Source organism: Drosophila navojoa, chromosome X, assembly GCF_054131105.1.
Source record: "Drosophila navojoa isolate 15081-1374.11 chromosome X, UAZ_NAV_1.0, whole genome shotgun sequence".
Taxonomy (NCBI): domain Eukaryota; kingdom Metazoa; phylum Arthropoda; class Insecta; order Diptera; family Drosophilidae; genus Drosophila; species Drosophila navojoa.
Window position 1 is genome coordinate 23314083 of NC_142895.1, and position 23867 is coordinate 23337949.

Genomic DNA, 23867 nt, shown 5'->3' on the forward strand with positions numbered 1-23867 from the left:
GCAGCTGTATTTTTCGATAAGTATCACATTTACAACTGAAACACGTTTCGAGCAATGGTCTTCAAACGTGTATTTGATAGACGTGACGTGATGTTTCGGCTGTCGACAAGGCAGATTTATATTGGGAGTTTCTTTGACATGCAGATAACCGGAACAGTGGATTTAATTTCCTATTGTATTCGATCCCAACTAATCCATCAATCAATCAATCCCTTGATGCTGAACTGTTTATTTCGCCGCGAAATTATATAATCACTTATCTTTACATATAATTTTGATAGCTCATTGTTTGAGTTGGTAGTTTCGTTAGAGGCATTTATAAATTCTTGAATGCTCTTGATATTTTACACATGTTTGCAAATAAAATAAATTTGATAGTAAGAGTGGATTGAATTATATTCAATCGAATATAACTCAATCAAAAACCGATAACAATTTTCTGACAGAGGGAAATTATTCCTAAAAGAAAGGTTTTTTCCTTCGATTTTTGTTTAGTAGACTTATTCGGATTATGTGTGAAATATATTAAAAAATTAAAAGATTATAAAAAATCATTGGTATTAAAAACTTAAGCGATGTTGTTATACATCGAAAATATTGTATAGTACTAAATCTGATGTTTAGGTTCTATACTTAATAAAATTTAGTAAAAAATATTAAAAAAAAAAAATTAAATATAAAATAAAAATAAAATTGAAAATATTGGATATGGGAAATTCACACATATACACACACATAAAGTTTACTGAACTAATCAAGTTTCAAGAGCTAATTACCAAATTATTGATTATACTTTCTTATAAGTATAGATCTTAGATCTTTAGCTATCATACTATATATTCCAAGACTGTAATTCATTTACCACTAAACTTCATATCTAGATAAATGCAAAAAGTAGGCAAAATTTTACGTTGGTGCACCTAATTAATTTCAAATCTGCATTCCAAATGCCATTTCAAGCTAATTTCTAATAATAGTCTTAAAGCATACTTTCAAGTGCGATTTTAGTTGAGTAAACATTGAAATCATTTGTGGAATTTATTTAACATTATAGCTCAAATAAGTTTAGAGCTTTCAATGCTTTTTATATTTCTATAATAACAATAAATGAAAAGCATTTGTTAACTTTACAAAATCTCTTTCTACTTTCAGGTAAGCTTTTGAGTCGGGCTCACGTAAGGTTTGTGTACTTGCTGATCAGCAATGTGGGTTTGTGTGCCAGCTAAACAAGCGCAGGTTTGAAATGCACTGTAAAGCGCATTATGTGTTAAGCAAGTAAGAGGGTCGGAAGTGCACGACTATAAGATACTCTGCACGACTAATTTGGTTAAATTTGCTATGCTTTGCTCAAACAGACATCTGGAGAAGTAAATGCACATATGGCAGCTTCGAGTTTCATTGTTTATTTGTGTACTCATTGATTTATTTCGTTAGATATATATATATATAACAACTATTCCAATAAAAATACATAATGTAGTACTTCGTATCCAACTTAATTGCTAATTGAGGTTTTTTGTTTGTTTGCATGTTTGTGTTTCATATTAAATCGTCAATCGAAATGTTTTTGTTTACAAGCCAAAGACTAATTGAGGTACTCTCAGTGTAAACGTCGAATAAAAAAAAATGTAAAAAAAATGTTTATAGGTAGGAATACACACATATATGTTTCTATATACATATGTACACAACAAACAAGGAATCGCATTAGCATAAATGACTCGATATATACAAGAAGCGCTTATGTGACTAAGGACGACGCACAGTGGGAGGAGCTGCAAAGCGAACTAAAGTGTAATAAATTAGATACGCGACGAGAATTAACTAACTAAAAGCTAAACCCGGCTGCACAGCTTGCTCCAATTATACTAAAGCCTAAAGTAGCAGAGCTTTGGATTAATCTTGTTCAAATCAAACTCAAGGAGCTTTGGGGTGCGCGCCTATGATCAAAATATATATGCGTATACAAACGTTTGGCAAAGGATTCTACTTTGAGCTGAGCTTTTGCTTAAAGCTCAAAATTGAATTGAAATGCTAAATACGTAAGGGAAAAGTGGGGGATATACAAATGAATGAGTATAAAGATGTTCGAGTGGGGACTACTAATGAAAGTCGCTGATAAAAACCAGCAAAAATAATTTTAAAAAATCTACAAAAGGAAAGCTTCTTAGTGAAGAGTGAAACAGGAATGAAAGTGAGAAAATACATTTAAGCTACAGTGAAGCCAAATTGCACTGACTACTTGCAATTGAGCTCCCAGAAACTGTTTAGTTTGTCTTGCCCGCTACAAGATTAGTCTTAGGCTCAGTCTGCCACCTTGAGCAGCTGTCAGAGAGCTTTTAGCTGTGCCCCGGGCCCGGGCCACGCATCGCCCACTCGAGCTACGAGCTGGGCAATGGCCATTGTCGCACTGCATTCGCCAGTGTCTCGTTGCCGGCGAGCGGAAGGGAGCGCTTCGAGCGCCACTGCTGATCCGTTGGCTTGGTGGTGGGAGTTAGCCACAGCTGCTTGATGAGATCGGCGCCCTTCTCGGCGATCATGACGACGGGTGCGTGTATGTTGCCATTGGTGATCGTCGGCATGATGCTGGCGTCGATGACACGCAGCCCGGGCACGCCGTAGACCCGCAGCTGGGGATCGACCACGGCCCAGGGATCGCTGGGCGGTCCCATTTTGGCCGTACCACTCATGTGGTATATGGTCATCGTGTACTGCCTGATGAAACAGTTCCAATAGTCGTCCGTGAACATGGTCAGGTGCTTGCAGTTGGGCACCGGCTTGCTCCAGAAGCGTGCGCCGAAGCGCTTCATTGCCTGCGTCTCGCCCACGGCAATCGCTGACTTGACGCCCTCTCGCAGCACGTTCACATCGTCGGGATGGGTGAGGTAGTTGTGGTAGAGCAGCGGGTACCGCAGCGGATTCTTCGAGGCGAGCTTTATGTAGCCACGACTCTTGGGGCGCAGCATCATGGGAAAGATGCCAAAGACATCGCGATTGTTCACCTCGCTGAAGACCTCCTGGTAAAACTCGTCGGTCAGGCCGTGGGCGGTCTTCACCTGGGACCCGCCGTCGGACATTACCGACGCGGAGGTCATCATGAAGTTCATGTCGGGCCAATCGTCGCTGGAGTTCGCGTATTTGGTATTGATAAAGGCCACTGCCTCCAGGCCGATGCTGGAGGTGAGCGGTCCATCCTCCGTGATGGCGTAGCGCAGCGCTGTATTGATGTTCACCATGCGCTTCATCACAATCGAGATGGGGTAGTCGATCATGAAGGCAATGCCGCCCACCGCAATGTGATCCTGCAAGTTCTGCCCCACGCCCGGCAGGTGCTGCACCACGGGAATGCCCACTCGGGTCAGCTCATCGCCATGCCCGATGCCCGAGAGCATCATCAGATGCGGGCTGCCAATAGCGCCCGCTGCCAGCACCACCTCCCGCGTCGCGTACACGTTCTGCAGGCGTCCGTCCCGGATGAACTGCACGCCGGTGGCGCGCTTCGTGTGCGGATCCGTCAGCACCTTGGTCACATGCGAGAAGAGCGCCACGTGCAGATTGGGACGCAGTCGGGCCGGGCGCAGGAATGATTTGGCCGTCGAGCTGCGTGAGCCGCGGCGCATGTTGAACTGATAGAAGCCGAAGCCCGTCTGCTGCGCGCCGTTCACATCGACGATGTCGTAGCCCATCTCCTCGCCGGCCTGCAGGAAGGCCGGTCCGATTGGCGTATTGTAGGGCGCGTCCTGCACCGTCCAGAGGCCGCCTGAAATGAATCGAACTTAGGGCAAGCTCACATTGATGAACCGGTGCGACTCACCTGTGCCATGGTAGCGCTTGTTTCGCGCCAGGTAGGGATTGCGCTGATCCTCCGACTTGCGGAAATAGGGCAGAATCTCTTCGTACGACCAGCCGGGATTACCGAACGACGCCCACTGGTCAAAGTCCCGCCGATTGCCGCGTATGTAGAGCATCGTGTTGAGCACGGAGCTGCCTCCGATCACCTTGCCGCGTGTCCAGCAGCAGCGTTTGTCCTTCATCGCTTGGCAGGCAGTCGGCTGAGGCTGCGTGCTATCAGAGACAGAGAGAGAGAGAGAGAGAGAGAGAAAGAGCGAGAAGGAGAAAATGTAAACAATTAGCGAATCTGTTGGCAGCGCTTTCATCATTAATCAACAGGTAAACACCGCACGACAATAAAATCCCATTAGCTAAACTATTCAAGGGCCACGCCCACCACTCCCCGTTTGTCCCACAGCGACAGCCACTTGGACCGAAATGAAATTCACAAATAACAAAAACTGACAACAACAACAACAACAGCTGGCAACAGAAATCCGAATGCGGCCAACAATTGTTTGCCACTGGGCAAATTTTATTACAGCATCAACAACAGCAACAACAACAACAGCAACAACACTTGGCATAACTAAAAAACAAACAAACCGTTTGGGGCTTTAGTGCTGTTGGCTTGAACAAAAAAGTTGATGCAATTGAAGCTCGGCCCTCTAATTGTACCTGATCTACGGCATTAGTTGGCATTTAGCCCGTTTGCCTTGGGCCACGAACTGTTTATAATTAAAGTACTCAGAGTACGTCAATTGCCGAAAGAAATCACACTCAAGGCACTTATTAAGTGTCGTTATTGGAAGTGACGAGGATTTCCCGGCCTGTGGGCTAAAGTCTGGCTGGAAATGTTTCCACAGACAAGTTTTCCCAGAGCTGCGAGTCGTGTGAGCTGCTGAGAGAGAGAGAGAGAAAGAGAGATCAAGAGATCAAATCGCAGCTCTATTAAACCAATTTACAAGACGAAACCCGTTTTGAGATATTTACTCAAATATTAGCTTTGTGATTGAAATTTCTTTTTACAATCAGCAAAATGAAAAGATATTATTTCCAATCAATAGATCATGATTCGAATTATGTTTTACTACCGTGGCTGAAGATCTTTGCATAAGCAGCTTTCATTTATTATGAGAAAGAGGAAAGAGTGATAGAGGAGATGCAGGAGAAGGATAGAGCAGAGAGAGAGAGAGGAAGAGATCCCTCTCTTATGTGAGAGGAGACTAAAGAGAGAAGAGTAGAGAAGGAAAAGCAGAGAGATAACGAACGGAGTACATGAGTTGAGAGGAGAGAAGAGAAAAAGAGAGAGTGAGAGAGAGAAACGGCAAGAGCCGAGCAGTAGAGAAGGAGAGAGAGAGAGAGAGTGAGAGAGAGAGAGAGAGTGAGAGAGAGAGAGAGAGAGAGAGAGAGCAACAGGGAGAAAATTACATAAATGAAAGCAAGGCAGGGCAAATAGAGAAAGGTAAGGAGATTGGGAGAGAAAGAAAGAGAGAGAGAGAGAGAGAGAGAGAGCTATATTGAATTATTCGAGTTAAGCGCTATCAAGATTAATTATTTTTTTAAATGAGAGTTTCGCTTTCATTGAGGAACTCATAATGATATATTATTCAACTTCCATAATTAATTTAATCTCTATCTGCATCGCAGATTTGCAGCACTTTATGCTGAAATTTTCCGCTATTTTTCACTTTCAGCGAGTGCTCTGGTTTGTTTTCATTGTCAATTTCGTTTTCCCATGCCAAGTCGCAAGCGCTTGACTGCAAGTTGTTAACAAAACGCCTACAAATGTTGCCGAGGCAGCTGGCATTTAGCTCCACGGAGGCGTCCTCTCGCTGTGCTAATTAGTTGCATCCATTGTCCCGTTACGCATTTGTTAAACATACAGGAAGTAGCACGAACTGCAAATTAAATGACAGCATGCAAGAAATACCATCCAAGAGGCAGCAGCAAAACAATCAACAATGAGCTCAGCAGCTGCTGCACGACTGCAGTGCAATGGATGAAGCAAAAAACATTGAAAGAGAGAGGGTACTCGACTAGCCAAATACCCTGTCAAGTTGAATGAATGAAAATCGATAGCTGAGAGTGTAGAGAATGAGATCTATGTATATATAAATGGATATCCTAGAGACTTTGACTGATTGAGATCCACTCACAATTGTAGCTCTTAGCGAATCTTAATCTTACTTCGTATTTTTTCAAGTCTGTCAGACCCGTTTTGGCGCCACAATTGCCTGTAGGGTATATATAAATTGAAATAAAAAGGAAACGAAATGCCAGTCGCGGAAAACTTGGTCAAGCTGCAAACAAGACGTGTGCAATGACAGAGATAGATTGCCATTGAAGATTGAAGAGTAAGAGTTTCGGATATGAAAGTGTTCAAAGCGTGTTGTTGTTGTTGCTGCTGTTGCTATTATGATTGTTGTTGCTGCCTCTGCTTTGTTGATGCATATTTATGCGCTGCCGATAATCTCGGCTTTTATTTGCCTTGATCATTCGAGCTCATTCACGCCTTCGCCATGCCGACGAGGCCCTAATTAATATGCTGCCATTTACGGTATCAGGTGGCTTGGCGACGGGCCATCGGTCATTAGGTTTTGCACCACTGTGCGCCGGCGCATTGTTGGGCGTAGTTCGGCTACATTGGCTATGCGCCTTGACTCAATAAATCATGCGTTGGCTCAAATATGCGAGTCTCTCGCTCGCCTCGTCGGAGTCTGACATGAAATGGTTAACTTTCTCTCCCTCTGCTCTTCCACTTCCCCAAAAATTCACTTACAAGTGACGCAAGTATTATGCGAGTGTGTGTGTGTGTGTGCCTGTGTGTGTTGAGTGTGGTTTATTAGCCATTTAACAGTTAGCGCACATAAACGTTACCAATTATTGTTAGCTAATTTTTGGGGCCCTCTTCGAGGGCAATTATTTTGCATATTATATATTTATGGACGGTCGACCCGCTTTGAGTGTTTGCACTTCTTTTCACACTCTTTCATTTTGAAGCGCTCCAAATTTTCCGCTGGGCCTAAGTGTAGACAAATGAACCAAGCATGAAGTGCGTATATTAACATGGAAATAAATGGCATAAGTCAGAGTAAAGAGTCCTCGGCATGCTGGAATGCATTTCAAATGGAGCCCTACTCTGATAGTTAACCTTAGCCAATTTCTTTGCGCAGAGGTTGAGCTAAGCTTTAACATGTCAACATCGACTTTGATCTTATCTCTATTAGCTTCAGATGTTGAATCGATTGCTGGGTAACGGTGTTTGATTCTAATTGATTCCACGTCTGATAATCTCTTGCTGATTTAGTTATAGTAGGTAAATTTAAAAAGAGAACAAAATTTGAGTATCGAAAAACAGCTACTACCTTAACGATGATGATGCTGATTTACAAAATTTCTATAGACTATAACCGTTTTAGTTGAAGCACACATAAGCGCCCATCTAGTTGAGCATCTATATATGAATATGTACATCTAGTAATACCAAGTCAGACTTCCACTGCGCTCTTTGCACGCCTTAAATGTGGGTAATTTGACCTGTCTTTTATTTGCTGTTCAAATTAAAGTTATTGTTGCGTTAACATCACATTAACACCTCAAGCATGGGTTAAACAGTAACTCATTTACATCATTGTTTATGTCTTGAACAAATTTCGATTGCAAATTTAAATGTTAATTCAATTGACAAGCTGAACAAGATGTATATCATGGCTATATCGAGAGGTATGTAAATTGGTTGCTGTCGCTGAATTCAAGGTCTCGATCTGTTACACATTATGCGGCGTCTGCTAACAATTGCAAATATTTGCTTAGCCCGATTTGGTGGTTGTTGTTTTGAGCAAGTTCGTGTCCTAAGTCTTTTGATATGCACTGGCCCCAAAAGTGGGTCTAGCCATAGCAAAGACGAATTGTGAAATGCTGCAGCGCTTTGTTGGCGACGCTCTAGACATATAGCTGACAGGTGTATGCCTATAGCTATGATTGTGAGTATGTGTGTGTGTGTGTGTGTGTGTGTGCTATTTAGTGTATCTCTTTCGCGCTCAAGAGATTGGAGTGCTTCTACTGAGCACATTTGTTGTTGTTGTTGTTGTTGTTTTTATAAGCTACTCACTGAAGCCTGTCGTACGAGACGAGACGCAGGCGATGTTGATATTTTCATTGTTGTTGCTGTTGTTTGCGTTTCATGTATTTTTGATTGGCAATTGTGCTCATTGCATTTGGCCAGCCAGGCAGGCAGCGAAACGGACAGCCAGGCAACTCGCCTCAGCTTTCAGCGCTGCTGCTGCTGCTGTTGCTGTTGCTGGTGTTTCTCCGTTCAGGTCTGGCTGTGTGTTTCATTTCATTCCATGCCATTTCCAGCCTGTAACCGATTAACCCACTTTATGTGGCCCGATCCGGTTTTGGCCATGTGGCATTCGTTGCATTTAGATTGAGAAATTGTTGCTGTAGGATATGCCGGTTCAACAATCCACCCTACCACACCCCAGTCACCTACCTCCCCTCCTCTCCTGCTCCCCCTGCACCACCTTTTCACATATGTACATATAGATTTCTGCAGTCGAGCGGTCAGTTTCAGGCGCTAATTAGGCGCGTTGACATTTCGGATGCCACGGCGCCAGTGATGCGAATTCGTTGAGGTCATTTGAGCATTACATAAACCAGAAACAGCACGAGAAGAAGAAGATCTTCGACAATCAACTTGCGCTACAAAGAGCGACAAGGCCTCTGTCTCTGCAGGCGGGCAAACTTTGAGTATGGGAAATATTTTGTGCATCAGCTTAATGGGCGTGCTCCTAATCGGTGTGTGTGTGTGTGTGTGTTAGTGTGCGTGTGTATTCCTAATCTATAGGATTGCCAAATAGCTCATTATCACAATAAATACCAAGTGTCGCAGTAAACATCAACATTATTTGGTTAACAGTCTTTTAATTGCTCGCAACTGCGTAACATTCGCGTCAAATGTTACGGAGAGCGCTGTGTAAATTAACATCTGTTGATTTTGGGGCACAGCCAAGCAACCAACCCCAGTTAACCGAGCATTTAGTGCCTAGCACGTGCGTTAATAACTCAGTAACAGTTGGCGGAAATTGTTATGTGCCTTGTGGCTGCCATTGGTCTTGCCGTTGTCAACAGGCTGACCAGATCTGTTTGGGCTTCGCATGGGGCTGTGAGAGGTCGGCATTGCCAGTAATCGCAGTGATGGCAACGCCAAGGCACACATAAATCAATAAATTCTCTGTGGACAGTTTAATTTGAGATGATTTGCTCACACGCTGAGGGCTTTCAATTCGGCTGGTCGTGTTGCCACCTGCTCATTTACAATAGCGTTGCCAGCACTTGAAATAATCATTTATTATCAATCAGCAGCGAGTGATTGATAGTCAATCGATAGTAATAATCAAGTAACGTAAAGTGATTTGAATTTTGTATGCCCTTTCGATTTGTTTTCTTGTGCTTAGCGTTGCCAACAAATATTTACTGTTGTCTTGTAATAAAAATATTGGTAGACTTGCATATAAATCTGAAATTTATGCAGAATAGCTCGATAGGAAAAGTTGACTCTGTCATAAAATTAAGATTACAGCCGTTGTCAAGCGTTGCCAAACTGCGTGAGGAAAACAACGTTTGGGGAAACGACTTTTATGGATGGAAAGAAATGTGAATTTAATAAATATAAATACAAGAAAATTAAAACTCGATAAGATTGAAAGAGCGCTTGAAATGTGCCCCACTATGATTTGTGTCAAATATTTGCCGAAGAGTTACATAATATTTCCTAGTCAAATTTATAGAGCTGCTATGAAAGATATTTTCTATGTATACAAAAACTGGTAGATATTTGTAAAATATTTCTACATACTTTTACCACATGCAAATCATTCAAGTGCAACTAAATGCCCCATGTGGCAAGCAGAGTGTTTTAGCTTCGTCTAAAACCTTTCTCAATGCCCGAATCTTGATGATTGCGGCAGCAGACGGAAAATGAGCTAACGATGCTGGCTAGGGATTATGCTGGGTGCCCCTGGCGACAGGGTACTGGCCTTAGCCGTAGCTCTTGTTGTTGTTGTTGTTGCTTTTTGTTGTAGATTGGCCATAACGCGTGGCTGTGCCTCGCGAAAGTGATGCAATGGCGTGGAAAACAGGCGCCGATTGCCACACGCTTCATTCCAGTGTGTGTGTGTGTGTTTGTGTGTTATATCTATTTCGTATGCATTTGGCCGGGAGGCAGCAGAGCCGGGAATCGACAGGAGGCGAGCGGGGAAGTGGATAGGCAACTGAACCGCTCTGCTGCATTCAATTACAAGCGAATGCAGGCGAAGCCAGTCCAAATGAAATGAAAAATGGAAATGCTATTCGAATTGAAAGGTGTGCGTGTGTGTGTGTGTGTGCGAGACTTTGGTAATAGCTTGCGGTCGTCGCATGCTAATGCCAATGGAATTCTGACATGCCGAAAAAAAAGTGAAATTTTTGTGGCCGCTACAGGGCCGGGGCCACGCCCAGTCCGATGTTCGATGTGCTCGATGCGGGCCCTGCCGAAAACAGTTAAATAGATTACGGTATTGAAATACGGTTCGAACAATACTAAACATCGGCTCATGAATAATAAGCAGACAGGTGGCTGGCAACAGCTGAGCCGAAGACTTCAAGAGCTACAAATATAAACAAGATATAAACAACTGTTCCTAACGGTAAAGTGTTCTAATTTCATTGAAGAGTCGGTGTGTGTGTGTGAAATTAATTTCTTTTAATTGCACACATGCTACTCGGAGGGGGAAGGGGCGTCTTGCGGGGGCGTCTTAGCTCTCCAGAAGATGCAAGTCACGTAGGCAGCAGAAGCGAACGTTTTCTTGAGAGCTTTGACATTAAAATGAACAGATAATCCGTTTGCTAGACTTGAGAGATGCCCTGTAAGAAAATGTTTGCCACATAGAATAAGGGAAGGTACTTTGATCCATGCAGAAGTATTGCTAGCAATAGATATGTATGTGTATTCGATTGAAATGAGATAAATTCTGCTTTCTGTTATCTACTATCCATCTGGAGTCATTCACAGCCAAGGGTATTTCGCATTCGGTCCGACTATTTGACGGAATATTCATTCTATATTTTCCCTTGTCACGTGTCGAGAAGTAAAAGTGCGCGATATTTACGGAAGCTCATAAAGCGAATTGGAAAAGTGACACCGGCTACGTGCCCCAAGTGAAAGAAAATGGATGTAAATCTCAGCATAAATATTGAGTAGGCATCATAGACATAAATCCCAAATGCAGCTAGTTACCATTATTATGCATATATAATTTGCATAAAACGTTAGGCGATTTATTCGTTACCCAATGCGCACACTGTGCAGTGCAATCTCTTTTCAATTTGTGCGCTGCACATTATGAATGCATTATTCGCTGCGAAAATCTCTATTGTCCGACAAATCAAAGCCGTCCATTGACAAAGTGTTTCCACATCCACGTCCATTTGGCGTTTGTGTGTGAAAAGAGAGCGCAAAAAGCCAAACACTTTGACAGATTGCTGCTAACTGAATAGAGTTACCAACTGGCCGGCCCAGAGTCAGGCCCAAAGTGAATGAGCGACACGATTAGCTCAAACTCCCAGAGACTGGGCGCCGCCCAAGACATAAACTTGGCAATCTTCGGCATTGCATCGAATTCGCCTCAAGTGTGAGCCAAGTCTGTCAATACGGAAGTTATTCAACGGCAATAAATTATATGCCATTAGACTATAAACACATCGTTCAGAGAAAGCAGACATACAATGAATTTATGACGCTTTATAGCCACATTAATGGGTTCTAAGAGATTTGAGCTTCATAGAAACTGAATGAATTCAACCCATAACCACATGATAGCTCAATTGGGAACTTTTGATCTTTCGTTTAGGTCTCGGATCAAGTCGAATGCATAACCTGAACTCGTATTGCTCTCATTAAATGTTGTTTATGACAGTATTTTTGACTACTATGACAGTTTGAAAGAACCCGCTTCCAGTTTTAGTTGAAGACTTCCCTTAATTCTTAGTATTACTTTATCCCACTTTAAAAGTTGACTTAAACTTTCAAGCGAACCGGCTAAACCTTTGTAATGCCCTCATATTAATCTGTTTGGCTCATTAGTTGATGTATTACTTTTAAAATGCACAAAATATGACAAGCGTTAATTTATTTGCCATGTAACTATCTTGCTGTGGCTAGTCTTGACACATCTCGAATTTATTGGTTAAAGAGTTTTGCTCGGGGATGAGCTATGAGCTAATATATTAAAAGAAATATGTTTAGCTTGAGCAAAGCTCTGCAATCTGAAGATCTGTTGAATTTATGATATTAATATGTAGACTGCCAGTCCATAGTTAAAATAAAAAAGTCTCACTAAATACCTAGATCCAATGGACACGGAGTCAGTAACAACTGGGTCTGAATGGACGACTCACTTCACAACAAGAGCGAGATCATGTCGGATTTTGATATGGAAATGGAATCGGCAAAGTCATTTAGTCGCAAGTGACGCATCAGTAGATGCGAGGCCCGTTCGGGGCGTGTTTTTGTTTGACTTGACCGAAAGGTGGTAAGCCGAATGACGATTGTGTACTTGGCCAGTTGTTGTTTTGTTTTATTACGACTGCTATTAGTGTTTGCTTGGGGCTGTCCCTCACTCAGTCCGATGTGGGTCAGTGCGAGGGCTCCTCAGGGCCCTCAGACTCACCGATACTTCCAGTCCATTTTGCTTTTGTGCAAATAGAGCGACAGCAGCGGCACATCCGATATCTCCGTCTCCTGGCCGCCGGCCTCCAGCAGCAGGACCTTCCAGTGTGGTATCTCCGACAGCCGCGAGGCAAGCACCGTGCCCGCCGAGCCGCCGCCAATGATGATGAAATCGTAGGCCAGCTCCACCTGCGGCACGTTGAAGGGCCGATTCTCCGGATCGAACAGATCGTAATTGTAGTACGCTATGGCGGCGATCAGGAATGGCAGAATCGTCAGCTTGCCGACGCCCACCACAGCGGTGGTCAGTTTGATCGCTGAGGCGATGGCCAGGCCCAGCTTCGAGGCGCCCACAGCGGCCACGCCCGCTGCGGCAGTTGCCTTCGAGGCGGTGCTCGCCTTGAAGAGCAGCCCGCCCACCGAGACAGCGGCAGCGCTTAGAGCAGGCACAACAACCATATTGAAGGGCTCTTTTGTTCTCTATCTCTCTTTCTCTCTCTCTCTCTCGCTCTCCCTCTCTCTTTCTCGTTAAGTTGCTTATGCCGCTTCAATTGTGAGCTCTGGCTATCCTTAAGCGTTGTCTTCCTCAGCGCCTCTTGCACTCAGCACATCTTGTTGCCATTCACTATCATCTTCTTTATCGAGAATCCACCTTTTCGACACTTTCATTAACGCTCACGAATCACAAGTCACGAATCACGAGTCACGTTCACCAATCACAATTGTTGCTGCACTTTCATTTAGGCTTCGACAGAAAATAATAATAAAAAAAAAAGTAATTTCTGTTGTTGTTTTCTTTTTGAAAAATAAATAAACAGTAGTGCGAGTCGCGTCGAGTTTGCGCTTCGAATTCCTCGTCGCGTAAATAAATTGCGTTTTTTCCAAAAAAAAAAAAAAATTGTTTTGAAAAAAGGCAACCGACTCGTTTGGCAGCCGCTGCGTTTCTGAGCCACAAAAGCAACTCGTGTGCGACGTTTTGTCTGCTTCGCTTTTCTTGTTGCAAGCCCGTCGTCGCTGCGCAGCCCCCGCCGAAGCTGAAGCAGAGGCTGAAGCGGTTGCGCATGCGCTCGCCCTGTGGAGCTCGCTCGTCAGCTGAGGAGCTCTGCGCGCGCAGTCGTCTGCTCTGCCACGGCGCTGAGCTGAAGCTGAGCGCGTGACACGATCACGATCACGATTTGATCTGCTAGATGACATGGACTATATTTTCTTATTTATATGCGTCCCTATTTATGCGCAGGAGTGAAATAGAGAGGTCTCTCTTGTTTGGCCTGTTTCTTTTTCATTTTAATTCCTGTTGTTTCTTTCTCGCTCTCCGTTTCTCTCTCACTTCCTCATTCCCACTGCCCTCCGCTTATTTTATTTTAACTTAATTCGTCTTTTATATTGTTTTCTGTCTCACCTTATCTTGCTATATTCTCTCTCTCTCTCTCTCTCTCTCTCTCTTTCACACTCACACTCTGAATCTCACTCTCTCGCTCTCTTTCACACACACACACACACACACACACACTCCCTCTGTATGTTTCCTCTTCCGCTTTGGTTTCTTAATATTCTCTCTCTCTTTCTCTCACTCTTTCGACCGATCTCTATCTCTCCTCTCCCTGTTTATCTCCGTCTCAGTCTCTCCCTCTCTTACTCTCTCTCTCTCTCTCTATCTGTCCCTCTTGCTCCCCCCATCTGTTTTTTCTCTCCCTCTCTCTCTCTCTCTCTGGTTTTCTTTGACCTTTTTTTCATTATCTAGATATCTACTTCTATTTATTTTGATCTCACGTTGATCTCATGATTTTATTCATATTTTTTGTTATGTTGTCTGATTTCTATTCTTCTTCATGTTTCTTCCTAGTCTCATGTATATTAATGTTTGCAATCGCTTAACAAAATCTTAACCCACTGTTCTGCATCATGTAATTTTACTAAATGTTATTTGCATACTCCTCTTTCATTGGCATACTCCCTTTTTAAATGTGGGTTTCATATAAAACAATTTCACTTTCAATTTAATTTAACACGCGCTCCGCTCTAATTTTCGAATACACGCATACTCCAATACACACACACACACACACATATATATATATATAGCAATACACACTCACGAGCACGGCTTCATTTGAGAGCGCGTTCCAGCTTGGTGACTCCTTTTCGCCAGCTGCTGCGGGAGCTGTTGCGAAACGGTTGAGCATTCGTACTCCATTCGCACTCACTGTTGGCGATGGCTTAGCGCATAACCGATTGGCAACCGTTTGGCAACCGTTTGGCGCTCCTGCCGCATTGCTCTCCCGCTAACAAGTCCGTCTGCCGTTGGGCATTTTTTTTGTGTTGCTGTGTTTTGTGGTTTTTCTTCTCGCGTCTTTCGCTTTTTACCTTAGCTTACTCACTTCTCTTTTTATTTCACTTAACCAAACGACCTTCATGCTCACTTAACAGTTATGTGCACTTAGCCGACTGAGTGAATATGTGTGTGTGCGCTCACGTAAGCCACTAGAGCTTACTCAGAGCCGGGAGATAAGGAGTCGAATGAGTTGTATCTCCTGAGGCAGCGGATGTAATGTCTACATATGCACAATACCACTACCGATCCATGTATTTCCATTAAAGAAATTACCAAAATAAAAAAAAAAAACCGGCTAAGTGCAATTGCCAAAATGAGTGGAAAAGCCACAGGAAAACAATTATTTCCATGTGTGCCAATTGGCTGGAAGTTGATTCAATTGAATGAATCGAATCAATGATGCTTAATCATATTTAATGATATACGAAGTAAATCGTGTTTAAAGTATGTCAAATAGCTGGCTAACAGAGCGTGCTGCTGTAAAGCTGTTGCTAACAGAACAGTTATTGCCAAAAGGCTGTCAAGCTCAGTCTGTAACAGCTCAATTAACTGTTAAAAGGCAAAAGTGTTGAGAATAGAGGTGTGTTAATGATAACAAAAGCGATGTAATATACATTTGGAGATGAAAGATAATAATATGAGTTTTAAATGGAACGAAAAGAAGAGAACTTTTGAAAAAAAGCTATTCATTTCGGTTGGAAATAGTTTTATACAATTTTAGAGAGATGCATTTAAAATGAGACTTGTATATAAAAAGCTAAAAGTTCTATGAGAGTTACAGTAATGTAAATAGAGTCAATCAACTGTTAAATGAAAATGTTAACGTGTCACTGTTAGTAGATGGGCTATACACATAGACTCTACTCTCTTAATATGAATGATCTAAGATATACAAGAAACGTAAGCTGAGATATTCGTAATCAATGTGTCAATTCATCACCAGCTCCACATGAGCGAATGAGTTCAATAAGAGCTAAGCTCGCTTTCTTTTACTGTTAGCATTGCAGCGCATGTCACAGCTGTTAACTGATGCCTGTTAACAGCATTCTTTGCCAAGTAGAGCGCTTCATCTCAATTAGAATCTCGAGTTCAGTGAAATCGCATTAAGCGAAAAACAACAATGCCGTACATCCAATTGTGAACGGTGTTCAGGAGAGGCTTAACAGCGCACAAATGTGTCAATCAATTGCTCGACTCGCATCGAATTCAATTACGCAAACAAAACATGTGAGAGTGTGGCCGAAGGGGAGGCGGCAGGGTGGGGTTTTGGTATACTCCATAGAGTAGGCTTCTCCACGCTTGCCCCCAATGAAGATACGTAACAAAATGTAATGACCGCAAATTAAGACAGCGACGATAAATTGCGAGGCGATGCCTGGTCAATTGTTTTCCATTCCACACAAAAGGTCGGACGACCGAATCGGTTTTTCCTCGCCGTGCGTGACTTTGGCATGCGAAAATGTGTCGGCTCCGCTGGGAAAGCCTAACGAGTCCGCAACTGTGGTAAGAAAAACAAAAAAATAAATACAAGTTGAAACGTCACTAAATAAATAGAGTTGACCAACAAAAAGCTACATATATACAACTTGACCGTGTGCTGAGGGGCCCTTCAATGAGATGTGAAGTCGTTTATTGTCATCTAAGAATGGTCAAGGGCTGAGAAGTGGGGCATTTATGACTCGATGCCATTGAAGAATGCAGCATGGGGGCACTCACAAGACGAGGGCGTTGGGCAACATGCGCTCGCGATGCCCTCGTAAAAGCAAAGCTAGTAGACCAATAGACAGACGGAGACTTTGGAAATTACGGCGTGCGTTGGCTGTAAACTGTTTTCGAATCAGTTGCCCACATTTCACAATTTCATACTCATAATCTTGGGCAATCAATTAAAGAGGTTATTAAACTAGGCACGACTTGTCATTCTGTGTGCAAGACCTGAAGACAGAAAGACGCACAACAGATGGCGCTGCTTGAGATTCACTTACGGCAATTACTTTTACTAACTTACCACAGTAACTTTAATAGTTGGTCAGCGGAGCTAACTGTTGCCTAAAGGCGTACACTTCGTTTCGTAAATAGCATAAAGATTATTTTGGGCTTTTTCTCTAGATTACGAAAAAGCAAATTAACAGCGTGAAATGTTATGCCAACAGATGGCGCCGGCCATTGCCGAGGCCCACACTAAATATTTCCATAGCAAGATGATAGCGACTCTGGGTGGGTCTAAGTGACCCACACTATTAGAGCACTTCCGCTACAATTACGGGCGGCACATAATAAAGCGCACAAATTTCCGGTACTTACGGCTCGTTTTGCGTTCGGCTCTATGTCAACTTTCCCAATCAACGCCGAAACTTACTTAAAAGCAATTAAAAGTGAAAGACTCAGGCAGAGACAATTTGGGGTGACATAATGAATGCTTCAATCTATAAATACAAAAAGAAAAGTAATAAAAAATAAAAATATATGTAAAATACAAAAATTTATATAAATTATATCTATCGGAATGAAATCTAAAATGAATTTCACGAATTCCATATATTTGCGGTGCGCATTTTTTTGTGTTTTTGTTTTTTGCAAATGCGTTTCTCAGCTACTTATTAGCTACTATAACAGTATTAAAGCTTTAGTATATGTCAATGTATAATGGATATGTAAGTGTGTGCAGCTGAGGCCAACCACAGAGCCAAGCGGTGCGTGGCATATTACACGAGCACTACGTGACCTATTGCCATAGAAAAGGCAAGCAAAGAGACAAAACAAAACAAGACTTACAAACTTATATATATTATTCACCAGATAGAGAGATACAAGCGTGTACTTGCACGTGGATTACCACACACACACACACACACAGACACACACACACAGACAGACAGTAGACAGCTTTTGTGGTAACAGGTAGCTCTTGGCTGACATCTTTCATCTAATCGGTTGCCTAAACGCCTGCAAGTACATTTCTGCCCGTCATCGTTGCCCCGCTCGGTCGCAACTCAATGTCAAATCAGCGTAACGCATCTCAGATGGATCTTTTCATTGCGCACCATTCAACTCTATTTCGTATTGCCTTACGCATCTGCCACAACCTGTCTGGGCCAAGTGCAAACAGTAGGCCCCTACGTGTGCGCTAATTACTCAACCCATTCGAGTAGTCCGGAGAGACGGTGTTGTGGGAAAGTAGCTTACGGTAACTACTTGTAATATAGAGCTAACGGCTCAAATGGGAACTAACTGTGTAGATACTCGATTATGACAACAGTAACCAATAAATAATACACATGGTGAACATTATCTGAATTCCATATCTATAGTAATCAAAGCCTCTAACCCAAACATTACGATTTCAGTGCAGTGCCGAGCGACTAGGCTTTGGATTATACCTGCAGCTAAGGAGCCCATTTTATATAAGAGGAAATCTGTTCAGTCATGCCTAACATGAATATCCTATTCCAGCTACCCTTTAATATAATTGACAAACAAATGACAAGCTGTTTACAGTTAGGGGAAAACTGTTTTGGAAACGAATTCAAATTCCAATTCCAATTCACTCCAGTTCCAACAAATTTTTGATTAGCCGTCACCTGCACTGGATTCCTGGATCCAATGTCAAACTAAAAAAAAAGCAATTATTATTTTAAGCAAATTAAGTATTGTTTCTTTTTCTAAAGAGCCCCATTGACGCGTGGGACACTCCGATGAAGCGTGTCGCTAGGTGCACTTGTCAGCGACCCACTGAATAATTGCCATCGGTTTGTATGCATGGGTGTTCGGCTTCGGTGTTTGGTCTTGCTGTGGCGCCAAGTGCTGTGCGGCATAGAAATGAGCCGAAATTTGGCTTTGGCCACTAATTGACGGCTCGAAAAGTGAAAGTGATCAATCATCAGTTGGCAAACGTTATGCCCCAGACCCAGTAAAAAGTGCTTATGTCACGGCTATTGGTTATTTTGCATTTAATAAACATGGATATATGATAACATGCATAATTGTAAACACAAGTACATACATACATAAATGTAAATTTATAAATAACAAATAAAAGTGTATACCAGCGTTTCAGAATAGGCTGCAGCATTAGTCTGTAGTTTAGAATTCAGGTTCACATGTTTGTCATATTCATCATTGTGTGTCTGCAGGAGGCAAGAGCGAAATATATGTTAATGTGATTATACCAATGTTTACACGGAATGGGTGTTGGAATTGGAATTGTCAGAGAAATACTTACTGTTACTAAAATGAAAATAAATTGATGGCAGCCTCCTTGCCGCAATAATTTTGTTAGATATATCGATACTTAGACATTGCATTCAAGTGTATGAGCAAACACAAGGGTCTTTACACCCTCGGACCTTGCTCCAAAAACAAATTGACTTTTTTTAAACGGCATCCATAATTATTAAACGCTATCCATAACGAACTGCAAGAATAGAAAACACAAATCAGGTATTAGAATCCGCTAATAAGAATAATTTGCTAATGTTAATCTGTGAAATGAATCGCAATATCAATTACCAAAGCATGACAACATCTGTCCTTATCCTTTAAACTTGCAAAATATATAGAAAAAGGAAGCCAAAAGTTGAGCAAATTGGTTTGAATTTATTTCTGAATTTGGAAAAACTGAGAATTTTATTTCAGATGCGAGCATTGCGAGACTCTACAGCTGAATAACGAATTTACAATTTGTGCTAGACTGCCCAGCCACAAAATGAAGCGTCGCCTACTTCGATGACTCGTGAAATGAGTGTGTGACAGAAACTTGATGAATTTGAATGCCATATTGAGCATTTCTCAACACTACTCACCACTCATATCTGTCACACCCTGTTGAGCAACACTGCTTTAATAATTATTCCCATGCTTGGAAAAAATAAGAAAACAAGTCCCTGAACGTTTTATACATTATGTACAGACTTTTGGTGACTGGATTTGGATTAGAAATCCGCAAAAAAGAAAAAAGAAATCTTTCTTACCCTTGAAGGCTTTTACGGAAAATGCACAACAAAAAAATTAGCAACCTTTCCTCGTTTGTAGTATAAGATATTATAACTTCTAGCCGACAGCAATACAAAATTCAATGTTTGGTTAGTTACCTATACGCACCCATTGCTTTTTTTTCAATATTTTTATTTATTTGTTATTTTAGAAAAATGTAGCCAAAAGTTGGGCAGCTTCGGTTTAGATTTTATTGCTGAATTTGGGATTTGGAAAAACTGAGAATTTTATTTAAGATGTGAGCACTACAAAGCTCTACAACTGAATAACGAATTTACAATTTGTGCTAGACTGCCCATTTTCACATTGAAGCAAAGCCTACCTCGCTCACTATTTCAGCTCTGCTCAACACTACTCGGTGGCCACATCGCTATCTGAACAACACTGCAATAATTAATGGGAACATTTTCTACTTACCCTTAAACTTGATGAGTCAGCGAAAATAGAATCAGGATTTTGTCACATGAACATTTTTAACGTCTATGATGATACCCAAAAATTAAAAATCATTGAATAAAACACAAATACTTTTAGAAGCACATTTTTATGGACAAAAGTTCGGCAGTTGAATTAAGTCCCGATTTTTATTTTCTTTCTGAATTTTGAATTTGGAATACTGGAATTTAATTTTAGATGCGAGCACTGCGAAGCTCTCCAACTGAATGACGATTTACAATTTGTGCTACACTGTCTAGACTCAAAGTGAAGCATCGCCTACTATTTTAGGTTTTCTCAACACTACTTGTCGGCCATATTGCTACCTGAACAACACTGCACTAAAGGTTATTGGGAAGAATTTCTCTTTACCCTTAATAAATTAAACGGACAGCAAAAATACAGCAAGGAAGAGTACTCTGCTTGAGTAGGAGATCGCCTAAACCATGCAAAGAGCTGATAGTCCAACTTATATGTTGAATAAATCCTCTTCATCAAACTTTTAGAGCGTGATAACAATGTGTGTGTAAAGCGAGGCACAAGTCGTTAGTAGTTGAAAAACAGTTTTTGTTCTTATACCCTGAGCCCATTGAAAATGGGAAATGATTTTGTGAAAAACTATGTAACAGGCAGTAGGAGGTGTGGCAGACCCCATAAAGTGTATATATTCTTGATCAGGGAAACGAGCTGAACCGATATAGGCATTTCCGTCTGTCCATATGAACGCCGAGATCTCAGAAGATTTAAGAGCTAGAGAGCTGAAATTTTGTGTACATACTTCTTACGCAGTACGAGTTTGATTTATTTTTCGGTGAAATGAGAATATTGGTTTGTCCTTCTGTCCGTCTGAACGCAATTTATTTCATTTCTGGAATTTGAATTTGGAAAACTGAGGTTTGCTTACATATATGCGAGCATTGTGAAGCTCTACAGATGAATAACGAATTGAACATGTCATGGCTATTGGTTATTTTGCATTTAATAAACATGGATATATGATAACATGCATAATTGTAAACACTAATACATATAAATAACATAAATAAAAGTGTATACCAGCGTTTCAGAATAGGCTGCAGCATTAGTCTGTAGTTTAGAATTCAGGTTTACATGTTTTTCATGTTCATCATTGTGTGTCTGCAGGAGGCAAGAGCGAAATATATATTAATGTGATTATACCAATGTTTACATATTAATGAGTCTTACATAGTTGAAATTCGGTTTGAAATGTTATGTTAGTGCACTACCACAATGCGGGGGCAAACACAAGGATAGCATAACCTCGGACCTTGCACCCCAACAAAACTTTTTTTCCATTATTTTGTGTCATGTTTTATATACAGCAGATCCTGAAACAAACAAAGTATTAGTTGGAATTGGAATTGTCAGAGAAATACTTACTGTCAGGGTCGGCGTAAGATGAAGCACAAATGAAAATAAATTGATGGCAGCCTCCTTGCCGCAATAATTTTGTTATATATATCGATACTTAGACATTGCATTCAAGTGTATGAGCAAACACAAGGGTCTTTACACCCTCGGACCTTGCTCCAAAAACAAATCGACTTTTTTTAAACGGCATCCATAATTATTGAACGGTATCCATAACGAACTGCAAGAATAGAAAACACAAATCAGGTATTAGAAACCGCTAATAAGAATAATTTGCTAATGTTAATCTGTGAAATGAATCGCAATATCAATTACCAAAGCATGAAAACATCTGTCCTTATCCTTTAAACTTGCAAAATATATAGAAAAATGAAGCCAAAAGTTGAGCAAATTGGTTTGAATTTATTTCTGAATTTGGAAAAACTGAGAATTTTATTTCAGATGCGAGCATTGCGAGACTCTACAGCTGAATAACGAATTTACAATTTGTGCTAGACTGCCCAGCCACAAAATGAAGCGTCGCCTACTTCGATGACTCGTGAAATGAGTGTGTGACAGAAACTTGATGAATTTGAATGCCATATTGAGCATTTCTCAACACTACTCACCACTCATATCTGTCACACCCTGTTGAGCAACACTGCTTTAATAATTATTCCCATGCTTGGAAAAAATAAGAAAACAAGTCCCTGAACGTTTTATACATTATGTACAGACTTTTGGTGACTGGCCTTGGATTAGAAATCCGCAAAAAAGAAAAAAGAAATCTTTCTTACCCTTGAAGGCTCTTACGGAAAATGCACAACAAGAAAATTAGCAAGCTTTCCTCCTTTGTAGTATAAGATATTATAACTTCTAGCCGACAGCAATACAAAATTCAATGTTTGGTTAGTTACCTATACGCACCCATTGCTTTTTTTTCAATATTTTTATTTATTTGTTATTTTAGAAAAATGTAGCCAAAAGTTGGGCAGCTTCGGTTTAGATTTTATTGCTGAATTTGGGATTTGGAAAAACTGAGAATTTTATTTAAGATGTGAGCACTACAAAGCTCTACAACTGAATAACGAATTTACAATTTGTGCTAGACTGCCCATTTTCACATTGAAGCAAAGCCTACCTCGCTCACTATTTCAGCTCTGCTCAACACTACTCGGTGGCCACATCGCTATCTGAACAACACTGCAATAATTAATGGGAACATTTTCTACTTACCCTTAAACTTGATGAGTCAGCGAAAATAGAATCAGGATTTTGTCACATGAACATTTTTAACGTCTATGATGATACCCAAAAATTAAAAATCATTGAATAAAACACAAATACTTTTAGAAGCACATTTTTATGGACAAAAGTTCGGCAGTTGAATTAAGTCCCGATTTTTATTTTCTTTCTGAATTTTGAATTTGGAATACTGGAATTTAATTTTAGATGCGAGCACTGCGAAGCTCTCCAACTGAATGACGATTTACAATTTGTGCTACACTGTCTAGACTCAAAGTGAAGCATCGCCTACTATTTTAGGTTTTCTCAACACTACTTGTCGGCCATATTGCTACCTGAACAACACTGCACTAAAGGTTATTGGGAAGAATTTCTCCTTACTCATAATAAATTAAACGGACAGCAAAAATACAGCAAGGAAGAGTACTCTGCTTGAGTAGGATATCGCCTTAACCATGCAAAAAGCTGATAGTCAAACTTATATGTTGAATAAATCCTCTTCATCAAACTTTTAGAGCGTGATAACAATGTGTGTGTAAAGCGAGGCACAAGTCGTTAGTAGTTGAAAAACAGTTTTTGTTCTTATACCCTGAGCCCATTGAAAATGGGAAATGGTTTTGTGAAAAAGTATGTAACGAGCAGAAGGAGGCGTATCAGACCCCATAAAGTGTATATATTCTTGATCAGGGAAACGAGCTGAACCGATATAGGCATTTCCGTCTGTCCATATGAACGCCGAGATCTCAGAAGATTTAAGAGCTAGAGAGCTGAAATTTTGTGTACATACTTCTTACGCAGTACGAGTTTGATTTATTTTTCGGTGAAATGAGAATATTGGTTTGTCCTTCTGTCCGTCTGAACGCAATTTATTTCATTTCTGGAATTTGAATTTGGAAAACTGAGGTTTGCTTACATATATGCGAGCATTGTGAAGCTCTACAGATGAAT

At 41.2% G+C, this 23867-nt stretch overlaps 2 protein-coding genes and 2 long non-coding RNA genes across 13 annotated transcripts in view; 1 reads left to right on the forward strand and 3 right to left on the reverse strand.

Annotated features, from left to right (window-relative positions):
• Flo2 (flotillin-2) overlaps positions 1-23867 on the forward strand; it is a 125143-nt gene that overhangs the window by 56792 nt on the left and 44484 nt on the right. The window lies entirely within an intron of this gene.
• On the reverse strand, positions 1530-13708 carry LOC108656492 (glucose dehydrogenase [FAD, quinone]). The gene is made up of 3 exons (XM_089264466.1): positions 12546-13708; positions 3815-4065; positions 1530-3760 (listed from the first exon to the last, which is right to left on the reverse strand). The coding sequence occupies exons 1-3, from the start codon at positions 13001-13003 to the stop codon at positions 2382-2384; spliced, it is 2088 nt and encodes a 695-aa protein (XP_089120592.1). The 5' UTR covers positions 13004-13708; the 3' UTR covers positions 1530-2381.
• On the reverse strand, positions 18810-20712 carry LOC149090722 (uncharacterized). Of its 3 annotated transcripts, none has more exons than XR_016197566.1 (3): positions 20286-20712; positions 19099-19290; positions 18810-19003 (listed from the first exon to the last, which is right to left on the reverse strand). It is a non-coding gene; the product is annotated as an uncharacterized LOC149090722 (long non-coding RNA). The 3 variants fall into 3 exon arrangements; XR_016197567.1 differs by lacking the exon at positions 20286-20712 and adding an exon at positions 19977-20179; XR_016197565.1 differs by lacking the exon at positions 20286-20712 and adding an exon at positions 19386-19629.
• On the reverse strand, positions 21258-23276 carry LOC149090723 (uncharacterized). Of its 4 annotated transcripts, none has more exons than XR_016197392.1 (4): positions 22911-23276; positions 21705-21915; positions 21510-21652; positions 21258-21440 (listed from the first exon to the last, which is right to left on the reverse strand). It is a non-coding gene; the product is annotated as an uncharacterized LOC149090723 (long non-coding RNA). The 4 variants fall into 4 exon arrangements; XR_016197394.1 differs by lacking the exon at positions 22911-23276 and adding an exon at positions 22602-22807; XR_016197393.1 differs by lacking the exon at positions 22911-23276 and adding an exon at positions 22472-22807.